Source organism: Candoia aspera, chromosome 3 (assembly GCF_035149785.1).
Source record: "Candoia aspera isolate rCanAsp1 chromosome 3, rCanAsp1.hap2, whole genome shotgun sequence".
Lineage (NCBI taxonomy): Eukaryota > Metazoa > Chordata > Lepidosauria > Squamata > Boidae > Candoia > Candoia aspera.
In genome coordinates this window covers 192,529,552-192,542,399 of record NC_086155.1, presented here as the reverse complement: position 1 = coordinate 192,542,399, position 12,848 = coordinate 192,529,552, and the positions used below count along the sequence as shown (strand labels likewise).

Genomic DNA, 12,848 nt, shown 5'->3' with positions numbered 1-12,848 from the left:
AATCTATGAAACCTCCATAAAATCAACATAAGCAGTTGATGCTGATAGTTTTAAAACAATCTATATTCACCAGTTTTATCCTCTGTGCAGTTTTCAGAATCAGCCTTAGACATATCAGTAGTCACAGTCAAGTTTATTTCATTGCACCTTATTGTTTTAATCATTTTTCCATCACTTATCTGCACACAGTTTTAAAATACGCTTCGGATTATAGATTTTGCAAGTAGGTATTATCCTAGCCACTCCTAACACCTTCTGAATTTTTATTGTCATTGCTGTTTTATTTATTTTGCTGTTGGTATGTGTGCAACGTATATTGCAAATACACATATTTCTTCTTTTTAAAGTTATTTCCTGTGGAGAGCTTCCTACACCTCCAAATGGGAATAAAATTGGAACTCAGATTACATATGGCTCGACTGCTATCTTTACTTGTGACCTAGGATTCATGCTGGTGGGTTCAGCTGTAAGGGAATGTCTCTCTTCTGGACTATGGAGTGGAACTGAAACAAGGTGCTTAGGTGAGGAAATGTATGCCTTTTTTTTTTTTTTACAAATTGGATATATTTTAGTATATCATGTAACTTCCTTATAAAAATTCTGACTTGAATACTAAACTTTTGCCAATGAATTTGTCTCCATTTCACTGGTGATTTATGAATATGTAACTGATGAATAAACCACATTAAGGATAGCTATGCTAGTCTTACCCTATGATTAATTAAAGTATAAAACTCACCATATCTTTAAGGCAAATTGATTATCATAGGGTACTTGCAGGTTCCCAAAGACCAAGCTGTAATTCCACTGGACCAAGGGTGTTTTTTTTTTTTCTTCTTTGAATGGGGTGGACATGACTTTCAAAACAGTTTTCAAAAAATGGCTTGGCAATTTTTAATTGGAAATGTTTAAAAATTATATAGGACTTTTAGAACTCTTAAAAGTAAGTCAACTTACCTTTGTTACTTACAATGCTTTGACTCTTCTATGGACTCTTCTATGGAAAAAAAAAAATGAATTATATTTAATCCTTTTAAATGTTCACTCTAATTCCAAATAGTGTGCTGTTAAATTTCTTAGGGAGTTGTTTTTTTTGTTTTTTGTTTTTCTAGATTATGCTAAAGATGATAGTATCCTCTGAGTACAGCTCAGTTCTTGGTGACTTGGATACTTCCATGTTGTTGTTGTTTTTAATGATAATATGGAAGTGTTTGCTGCTACTTTCTTCTGTGATATTACTGTTTACAGCCATGGTATTGTCTGGGGGCATCCTATCTGAGTTCTAATCAGTCCTGACCCTGTTTGCTTGCCAGCCCAGACAAGGCCAGGCAGATGCTTCTTTTCCCATAAGGAGAAGATTCCATATAGGTACAGAAAATTTTCATTATATACAATATTTTAACTCACTACTAGAGGAAAACAGGCCAACATTTTCAGATTCGTACATATTTTGATTGCATTCTTTAGAACCAGTGAATTATTGCAAATTGAAGCATTTAAACTACATTGGCCAGAAAAGACCTTAATGTATGTCCAACCTGCATATAAAAGTGAGAGACTGTTGACATTTCCATTAAGTATCCAATTCCTGAGATAGCATAGATCAGATTTTCTGAACCTTTTGACCCTGGACGAACCCTTGAAATATTTTTTAGGCCTTGGGGAACCCCTGCACATTCAGGCTCAAATATAGGCCAGAAGTGATAAAAGTACTATATTTGTTTAATGTGTACGCCTGTATATATGCACTACCAGTGTTCTTAAAGTAAAAACAAAGAATGAAACTTACCTCTTTAATGTGAAGTTGCCTGAATGTGAAATATTTTTTAAAATAAATTGTGATCTCACAGGGAATGCCTAGTGACCTCTCACAGAACCCTAGGGTTCCATGGAACCCTGGTTGGGAAACCCTGGGATGGGTGTATGGATGGTAGATAGATGGAAGATAGAAGGTAGATAGATAGATAGATAGATAGATAGATAGATAGATAGATAGATAGATAGATAGATAATATTTATTTCAGTCAGTGACCAGATAAAACAGAACATACATGAACTAAATACAGCAAAGAAAAAAGAACCAACCAACCATCCACATAGCCATAAGATAAGTTATTTGGGTATAAAGATATTGGTCATGTGCAATTGTTGTTTGGCTAATCATGGGATTTTTATTAAATCTCCCATGTAAAAGCAGTGAGGGTAAACTCATATATCTAGTTCTGAAGAAGAACATTTGTTTGGCTGGAGAGATGGATGAGTTTATGTAGTTGGCTGGTTTCCATCTTACATGGTTAAACCAAATTTGGACAGAATTTGGGATGTTAAGATAGCACATATTTCTTTATACCTTGTGGCAATACTATATAGTATACAGTACAGTACATAAACATGTGCAAGGGTAATGTCATATCTGTATATAAGCAGGAGGAGATACCATCATTATGTATGGTGTAGGAAGAAGCAAAATGGTCAGTACACAGCTTCCTAGAAATCTTTTTGAGGATCTTCTATGGGACTATAGAACCCATGAAGTGGAAAGTACTTAATATCTCTGTGGTTATGCCCAGGTCTGCATGCATATATACTGAGATCAACAGAAAGTATATACACACAACCCAAGAAAACAGTATGTATTTCAAGAACTCTAGAAGAGAGTTGTCAAAATATCTGTTTCAAACAGTGTGAAACATGTGATAATATGCCCCATATGTTTTGGTGGCCCAACCTCATTAGCGTTTTTGGCCTTTTGGTGGGGTAGGGTGGGGAGAATTTGGGGAAGGTTTTTTTTTGGGGGGGATGGGGGGATTGTCAGGTTTTTGTGCTATGTTAAGCATATCTGGGGATATATGCTGCAATTTTCATTGCAATGTCTTTTCAAAATTACTGGACATTTTATTGACTAAATAAAATAATGACTAAAGGAGGCTCCAGGTACCGCTTTGTACATTGGGAGTTGCCTGCAGACTTGGGAAAATCAGTTGTCCAACCCTGACTTGAAGTGTGGAAGAAAGAATTGCATTTCTATTAAAACCTCTGTGTTTTATTAAATTTGTATATTTCAATTCTTTAGATTTACATGCAGAAATCATCTATACACATACAGCCAATCAATTTCTGGAAATCAGAAGAGTGGAAAACAGGCACATACTCAATTAAGCGCCAAGTGTTCAGTCCACAAACAAGCTGAACAAATGCTATCCCCACCCCCACCCCCTTAACAGTCACGTTTAAATACTACCTAAGGAAATATTTTATATTGGAGGATAAACATGATGCAAAACTTTTGATGGATACATTTACTTATTCTCCCTTGAACTTTTCAAGAATCATTTTTCTGGAAAAAAAAAAAGAAGAAAGAAAAAAGCAAAAGCAAAGTGGAACCATTTTATATGCAGAATGTCATCCTGCTGAAATTTTACGAAAGAAACAGTAATGATATTGCTAACTATATGAATGCAACTGCTTAATACTTGAATAACAATGCTTCCTTCATACTGTGTATACATATACATACACACAAACACACACTCATAAATACCCACCAACTCTTCCCTGTCAGAAGAAGCAACATTATTCATAGGGCAGAAAAAAAGTAAGAAATCGTGAGCTAAAGATATTAAAGGCATCAGACAAGAAAAGGAAACATACATGAATTTACAACAAACCCAATCACTACACATTTTTGTCCTTGAAATCTTTGTTTTCTTCTACTAGGTCCCTATGCCACTCCATGCATTCTCTTTTGTTCTGTAGACATTTTCACCTTAGCCTGTTTCAGGATTTCAACAGCTCCCTCCAAACATCACTTACTTTTTCTTTCCTTTCCTCTTGACCCACTGACTATTACATCCAATATTTGTTTTGCAGTTCCATCTTCATTCATCCTATATGATCAAATCACTTCACCTTACTGTGTTCATACTACTTGCTACATTTGCTCTTCTGTCATCATTCATTCAGCATCCATCCACTCTTGATGCTATCCTGCCTATTTTACCCAACTTCATTTGATGTTTCTCCTGACATACCCAGCACTAACGTAGTGAAGTGGTCAAAAGCATCCTCTTATACACAGCTGTTGGAGTGTCTTCTTACTCACAACAGATCACATTGCCAACAACTGCACAGCTTAAAATTTCTCAAACCATTTTGCCATGTTTCTGTAAACATTCTACTAAGATACCAAATAGTTTTTGTTCAATTTTATGTAACCTGCAATAATTCATCCAATTTTCCCTGCCAGACACAACTACTGTGGCCTTTGATACATTAATGTTCAGATCAATATTCCTCTTTGAATCATGCAATCTACTGCAGGTCATTCAGGTTCTCAGACAACATGACATCATCTGAATACAAACATGTACATATAGTCACATCTCCAGCAATGTTCTAGCCAGAATGGTCCAGCCAAATTTCCAAACCACATTGTATTTTCTCCTTGCACAGATCTAATGCCATTACAAGCATTCTTGATACAATGATCCATACAATAATTAAACCAGCAAGGGGATATCACATGTTCCTGTCTTACTCCCTGTTCATTTAAACCATTTTCTGAGCATTCCAATTATTCTTGGGCATCCTTTAACTCTACCATATACCACTCTTACAACATCCAGCAAGCAGCCTTCAACTCATGCAAAACATTCCATAATTCAAGCCTATTCATTTTATTGTACACTTTCTCTAAGTTAACAAACGTACAGTATTTTTTCATGTATTTCTGAAGAGCAAAAACCTGGTCTTCTCATCTCCTGTCTGGGATAAACCCACTCAGGATTCCCCAATTTTTGTCCATTGTTAGTAGTCCTACTCTTTCAATTAGAATTCTGCCAAATTTCTTCCAAGGTACATTTAAGAAAGTAATCCCCTTGTAGTTTTCTTTTCTTTTCATTCTTCCTACTTTTCCATCTGTATAGAGGAAGAATAACACCATTCTTCCAATGGTGAGGCATAGATACACACTTCACACATGAAAACTCACTGTATAAACAAGAAGTATTTACATTTTCCCCTTTTAAACCTTCAGCACCTACAGTCTAACTCTTCTGCCCCATTCTTTCAGAATTTATGACCATTTGACCAACTATTTCCCCCTAACACTAAAACTTATAGCACTTGCTTCATTCTTCATCAGTCTATCACTTTGTCTGTACATGCCTTTGAGTCAGTTTTTGATTCCTGGTGACTGCCAGGACAAGTCTTTGCACTTCCCTTGGCAAGATTTTGGAAGAGGTTTGCCACTGCCTCTTTCCTAGGGCTGAGAGAGAGTGACTGGCCCCACGTCACCCAGCCAGCTTTGTGCCCAAGACAGGGCTAGAACTCACAGTCTGTTGGTTTCTAGCCTGATGCCTTCACCACTACATCAAACTGGATCTATCACTTTTATTCCCTTACAAATCTCTAAAGTCCTCCTCCAGCACTCCCTCACTTTAATTTATTTACATTCAAACATACATACATACATATAATTTTAATTCAGTTTACTCTGCAGGTACCTAATCATTTAGCGTCTTAACCCACTTTCAAAACAATTCTTATTTTCATCAGAATTGTCTCATTTTCTCTGCCTCTTTTAATCTTTATCATTCCTTACTCTTTCTGATGATATCCTTTGCACTTAACTTTTTTCCTCTGTATACATAATGCATTATCTTTATTTCAGCATCATTTTTTCCCTTCAGCATTCTCTTAAATGCATTTTTCCTCAGCCACATGCTTTCATTGATCATCCTTTCCACTGATCATCCTTTTATTCATTCTTTCCATTGCTGTAACTGTATATACTTTTGCATCATACTGCAATATAACCTTTTTTTTTACCCTGTTCCAAACAGCTTCCACTTCCTTTCCTTACATACACTTTCCATTCATTCTTTTGGGAGAATCTATCTTCTAATACTTTTTTATGCATGACCCATCATTTCTTTACCTACCACTGGTTTTCATTCATTCTTGTTTTTTCTTTCTCTTTCCTTTCCTTTCCCTTCCCTTCCCTTCCCTTCCTTTCCTTTCCTTTCCTTTCCTTTCCTTTCCTTTCCTTTCCTTTCCTTTCCTTTTCTTTTCTTTTCTTTCCTTCCATTTCTTTTTCTTTTAAGTTCTCTTGATGATATATCATATTCAGTACTGGTTATCACACTTGGACCCTTCACTAATATTCTCAAGCTTTCATCATGAATGGTCAAACCATTCATGCTTTTAGATTTAAATAAATTCCTTTGCTATGTTTATGTGTGAATAGATTTATGCCTTAACCGCATATTCGTAGTGAACAGAACTTTTTCTAAAGAGATGCTCACCAGTCACAATTCTCATTTATTCTTGGGTCACATGAGATAGATAGATAGACAGACAGACAGACAGATGATAGACAGACAGATGATAGACAATTCTCCTAATTCATTATTGTCATTGTTACCGTACATTGGAATATGCTATGTACCTATCACAAATCTGTGGATTCCTGTTTCCATATGCACCCATATGAGTCTCCCAAAGATACTCATATAGGTAGTCCTCGCTTAACCATTTGTCTAGTGACGGCTCAGACTTATGATGGTGCTGAAAAGACCGACTCACAACCATCCTTGCACTTACAACTATCACAGTGTCCCCCATGGTCGTGTAATCACTATTTGGGTGCTTGGCAACTGGTTCACATTTATGACCATTGCTGCATCCTGAAGTCACATGATCACCATTGTTGACCTTCCCAGCCAGCTTCCGGCAACCATAATCAATGGGGAATCACATTATTTGCTTAACAACCACATGGTTCACTTAATGGCCACAGTGATTCGCGTAACAGCCACCACAAAAAAGGTCATAAAATCAGGTTGGATTTACTTAATGACCACTTCCCTTAGCAACCAAAATTCTGGTCCCGATTGTGGTCATTAACGAGGACTACCTGTATGTCTTTCTGACATACATTTTAGTTCGTTCATTCAGGATTAAATCTGCATCTTTACTTTTATGTATGCATTCCTCAATATCATTCCTCAAGTCCAGACAAGCTTCATTCAGATGTATGTATTACATATTTTTTCTTTTTCCTGGTTTCACAAATATGCAACATATCTATTTTTCTTTCATTCATTTCATTTGTGAAATCATGCTCCATTTTCCATTTAGCCTTTTATATACCAGGAAGCAATTTTCATGCTGCCCTTCTACTTAGGGATTTAATAATTGAAGGAGGAACATATGGGTGGGAGGGGGGGAAGAATCCAGACCTGTCAATAATCTGGGGCTGTTTCTCTATCAAAGACCTCAGATGAAATTCTTGACATTTAATCAGAATCTTGCCAAGCAAGGTGACATTTTCAGGTTTATCTTTTCATGTATCTTTCTTTCTACATTTTGCAGTAGGAAAGTTGAGATTAACCAGGGAATCATGAAAATATTAAAAGTCTGCCAGACCTTTTAATTACATCTGAGGAATTTATGGCTAACACACAAGAAGAAATTAAATGCTATTACTAAAGAAACAGTATTAATACTTATTTTTGTATGGGTTGTCAGGGTGTTATTAACGCTATGTATTTTTTAACATGTATTCTAATACCTCCATTGAGTTATAATCAGATCATGTGAAAATTAAATCCTTATAAAAAGAAGAAAACATGAGGGCCAGTGGGGTGAAGTGATTAAGATGTTGTACTCTCACTGGGGTTGTGAGAGTCCAACATCTCTCATCCTTCACCCCACTGTGATTTTTCTCGAACCAACCTACCTCAAAGACCTATTGTTGTGAAGAAAAATAGGAGGGACTGGTATGTAGCTGCCTTGAGCTCCTGAATGAAATGCGGAATCTAAGTTTAGTGCACAAATAAAATAATGACAATGAGAACCAAAGCACATCATCTCTCTCTGATTGAACCACTCATCCTCAGAAGCACAAAATGACACTCCACCTAGAGTCAAAAAGCTCTTCACTGTATTGATTCATCAAGCATTTTCTAACTGGTAAACAGACAGGATTTGTAAGTCTCCAGTTGTACAAAGGGACTGCTATAATTTTTATGGATGGTTTGCTGATAATCCAACGCAACACGAAAGGAGCACAAAGAGACTGCATTGCTGCTGTTGTTGTTATTTCAGAAGGGCTTGCTGTTTGTGGTGAAGCATTATCTTTTTGTCCAAACTCTTCACAGGATTACTGTGGGTATAAAACTGGAAAAGAAGGATTATGCATGAGAAGTGTGGAATATACAGGTAGTCTTTATTTAGTAACTGCCTTGTTTAGCAACTCTTCAGTTATGATGGTGATGAAAAAGTGACTTTATGACCAATACTCACATGTACGACCTTCACAGGTCTGTAAAGCAAAGGAAACCTGAAGTAAGATAATAAGCAGAGTCATACAACTGCTTTGCTTACTGACCAAGTTGCCGGTTCCAGTTGTGGTTGCTAAATGAGGACTACCTGTATATCTAAGAAATGAATGAAAATAAATAGAACAAAACATGTTATTAGAATGTTTATCTGTCCACCTAATGAGAAAATGTGGAATATATAAGAAATGAATAAAACAAGATTCTATAGAATGTTTATTAATTTATCTACCCAATGAAATACTACACACATATATCCCTTTTTCTGAGCAGTAGTCTCTAAGACAGTGTTTCTTAACCTTGGCAGCCTGAAGATGTGTGGAGTTCAACTCCCAGAATTCCCCAGCCACCCTTGGGGAATTCTGGGAGTTGAAGTCCACATATCTTCAAGTTGCCACAGTTGAGAAACTTTGCTCTAAGAATTAAGTTTACCATACTAAATAAATACAGAATGGAAAACATTATGCACGTTCCATTACTAATAAAAATAAATCTGTGGTGACTGAGGGGAGAAAGCATGATGATCCTTTCATTGGGAAGCACCAAGCAATGCTGTATTTTTCCTAATAGTATACTCGAATCCGCGTGGCGGGGTGAGCTCCCGTTGCTCGTCCCAGCTCCTGCTCACCTAGCAGTTCAAAAACATGCAAATGTGAGTAGATCAATAGGTACTGCTTCGGCGGGAAGGTAACGGCGTTCCGTGTCGTCATGCTGGCCACATGACCCGGAAGTGTCTACGGACAACGCCGGCTCTAACGGCTTAGAAACGGAGATGAGCACCGCCCCCTAGAGTCGGACACGACTGGACTTTACGTCAAGGGAAACCTTTACCTTTACCTTATACTGGAATATATATGAGGCATGACACAGGAAAGGTAAGTGTGGTGTGCAATCTAGACTACACAGTAAATAAACCTTGCTTTTTTATTATTTGGGATGGCTGACATAAGTCTCCATTTCATAAAATGTTTAGAGGAGATAGACCATTTTGCTAGACTATGTACCTATTGTGGTTACAGAGATGATTTGTTGCTGCTTCCTGCTCTATAGTTATTATAACAAAATTATAACAACTGTTTATAACATATGTCACTGTTTTGTTTTTTTGTTTTTTTAACTATGGTGCCCAGACCTGGACTCAGTGGGGACTGAGACTGAATCAGACTGGATTCAAGTGGGGCCTGACCAGGGCCTGGAAAGAGTTTTTTTTTTTTTTTCCTTTTTTAAGAAATAATCAAAAGTGTTTTTGTTATGGACAATAATTGAATAACTTGCTCATATTTTCAAATAAACTCCTTTAAGTTTTAGGGCTCATCTTTACACACACACACACACACACGAACATATAAGAATTCTGTAAATAAGAAATAATATCATCAAAGGACTATTGACAAGGGAGACTAAAAAACACGCAGTGTATAGTAGGCTTTTAATGTGGCAGGTATTCTCATGTTCTCGCTAGGGTCAAAGAGACATTCTGAAAGTCTTTAGCACACACCTCTTTGAAAGAAAGAACTCAAAAGTGTGTGTGGTGGGGCAGGGAATCTGCTCCAAGTTATTGAAAAGAAAGGGAATTAAACAAGCCATGCTGGGATGGTTATGCAGTAAAGAGTTACCAATTATCTGTAATATTGTCATTGTTAAAATCCCTGTGTATCCTCTTGTTCACAGCATAATGAAACAGCCTTTCTGTAAGATGAGCTGGGGGTAAAGGGCGGAGAGAGAGCAGTTTCCTTGGTGATAGAATTGACTGTAAATTAGAGGTCTCACATATCTGAAATTGCATTATTTTACTTCAACAATTCATATATCACTTTCTTCCAAAGGAGATCTGAGCCATCATCCTCATGCATTTTAGCATTTAGTTAATGAAGAGAATTGAGGTGTGTATGTCTGTGCAAAGGCATATTCTCAATCTTTATGCACAGCGTTGCAGTCTATCTTTAGTGTACATGTATTACTTGAGTCTGTGGCCAAAGGGGTTGAGAAAACAAAGTTAGAATCCATGATGGCCATCTCTAATGTATTTAACTGTAAGTGGCTGGTAATAGATGATAGATAGGTGGATAGATTATCCCCTCACACACACATACACACACTTAAGAATGTAGCCACAGTACTCTTGCAGCAATTAAATTGAAGGTAAGTTTGCCTCCTCCCACTTCAGGTAGAAATGAAGGTTCCAACAGAAGATGGCCAATGAAGAGTTTCATATATTTCCCTCCTTAGTTAAATTTTGGAGAATCAGTCCAAACATTGCCCACTTATTCAGCATTTAATGTGACCAAGGAAGGTTTTGGGGTACATTGTCTGAATTATTTGTGGGGACATTTATTTTTTTGCCAATTCTGGGTTATCATGGGTAGAAGGCTGCAGATGGACTGTGAAAGCATCAGGACAAAGGAAAAAAAAATAGTCATCTAGTTGACTTTTCACAGATAGCTGGTGAAGGAATAGATAAAAGGTTGGTTCCCCTACCTCTGGAAAACTATTTGTACCCAGTGGGTGTGATTCAATGTGACTGCCAGGGTCTCTTCCACATCTCATTGAGCATGCAGACAATGGTACACTGAATGGACTCATTTGGAATGTTAAGCAAGAGTAGAGCTACATTGGGCAAAGAACAAGATACAGGACCCATAATGATAAGAAATGAGCTATATTAAGTAGCTGTAACCCAGTAATCCAGCCAGCAACACAGACACATCCAGCTAATCCTAATCCTAGCCCAGGGCCTGAGAGAACAACCAGGTCTTTAAGGCCCTCCAGAATGTCTTTAGAATGAGAGGCACATAGATCTCATTCCGGAGAGAAGGCACCACAACAGAAAATTATTTGTGGAGTCCTTGGTGCTCTCTGAGCCTTGTTGAAGATGTTGCCTGGTCTGGCAATGAAACATCTGCAAGAAAACAACAAGGCTCAGAGAGCACCAAGGACTCCACAGTTCAACCCTGAGCTACAGATATTCGCTTCGATTGGTAGAAAATTATTTCTGCAAAATAGTTCTGATCAGTTTACATGGGAATTATTCATTTTATTCAAACAACATTACGAGGCTCAATTAACCAAAAGAAACTGTCTAGTTCAAGGTTATTCAATGAACATTATGTCTAAGCAAGAATCTGAAGTAGCATTAAAATTTAACACTCTAAACATTTCATTATTTTGCTCTCACTATATTTATTCAATGAAGACATGAGCTGCATGGAGAAATGGTAAAATATAAAATACAATATCCAAATAGCAAATAAGAAAGAATAATATCAATTGTACTGGTAGAAGAAGGAGAATGGTGTTCCCATTTTCAACTAGAACTGCATACCCTTTTGTGCTTTATTTTAGCGGGTCATTGTGGAGTTCCAGATCCTATAGTTAATGGTCAGGTGATTGGAGAAAATTATGGATATAGAGACACCGTTGTATATCAGTGCAGTCCTGGCTTTCGGCTCATTGGTTCTTCTGTACGGATATGCCAGCAAGATCACAACTGGTCTGGTCAGCTTCCATCCTGTGTGCGTAAGTAAAAAAACAGAAGTTATCATGTGATTTATGACATCTGATTTTTCTAATGTGATCGAAGGGATAAAGTTGTAAGAAGTAACAGTTAGGATTGCCCATGGGAGTAACGTCCAGATATGTTGGGACTATAGTACCCAGGAAGGACCAGTCTGGGGACAGATTCTTCTGGAGAAAATCTATGTGGTGGACACTGACTTGGTGGCACATAATCAATCAATAGTGCCCAGAATTCATAGCCATAAATTTGTATACATCTACTGTATCTTGGGCAAAGCAATGCTACACTGAAAACCAAAAAAGAAAATAATCTTAAATTAGAATATAGAATATTATTTTACATATTTCAGTTATTAATATTTAATTTTATAATGTAAATGCTATTAAAATACTATAGTATATATTGGTATAGTATAGTGCAGTATATTGGGTACAAATCTCCTTGTATCATGCAATTCAATGCATGCTTACTGAAAAATAAGTACTGTTGTAGTCACTGAGTTGTACCGTTTAGGAGTTCATACCCATGTCAAGCAGATAATAAATACATGAAGGCTTCAGCAATATTGAAGCATTAATATCAATAGCCTCTCATAAGAAATTTTTATTCAACCTATCATTAGATTCATTAAATACTATTTTGTGGAGTGTAAGAGATACAAAGTCAACATGTGTTGTGAAAGAAAATCTTGGAAATCTTAATCTTTCCTTCCAGAATATTTTGTAACATATATAATAGCATGCAGTATCAGTAGCTGCATTACTAAATTGACTTTAAGGATATATTTAGCTTAAACATATTACTGTTTCAGAGTATTTCTCATTAGACTGTCAAGAAAATATAAGGGGATTAATTTACTATTCTGCAGATCAGTAGGGAGAGAACAAACTTAATTTACAAAAATAGGACCTGCAACAAAATATTCCATTATCCCATTCCATTTCCTTGTTCTGTCAGTTTTAGCTTTTCTACCATCAATATTCAGCATT

General features: G+C 36.7%; 1 protein-coding gene across 1 annotated transcript in view; it reads left to right on the top strand.

The window, feature by feature from the left end:
• The window catches only part of CSMD3 (CUB and Sushi multiple domains 3), a 643,537-nt gene that overhangs the window by 565,612 nt on the left and 65,077 nt on the right, over positions 1-12,848 (top strand). The window contains exons 53-54 of the mRNA XM_063299980.1: positions 348-521; positions 11,685-11,858. Coding sequence (XP_063156050.1) covers positions 348-521; positions 11,685-11,858 — 348 coding nt within the window. The remainder of the gene's footprint in view (positions 1-347; positions 522-11,684; positions 11,859-12,848) is intronic.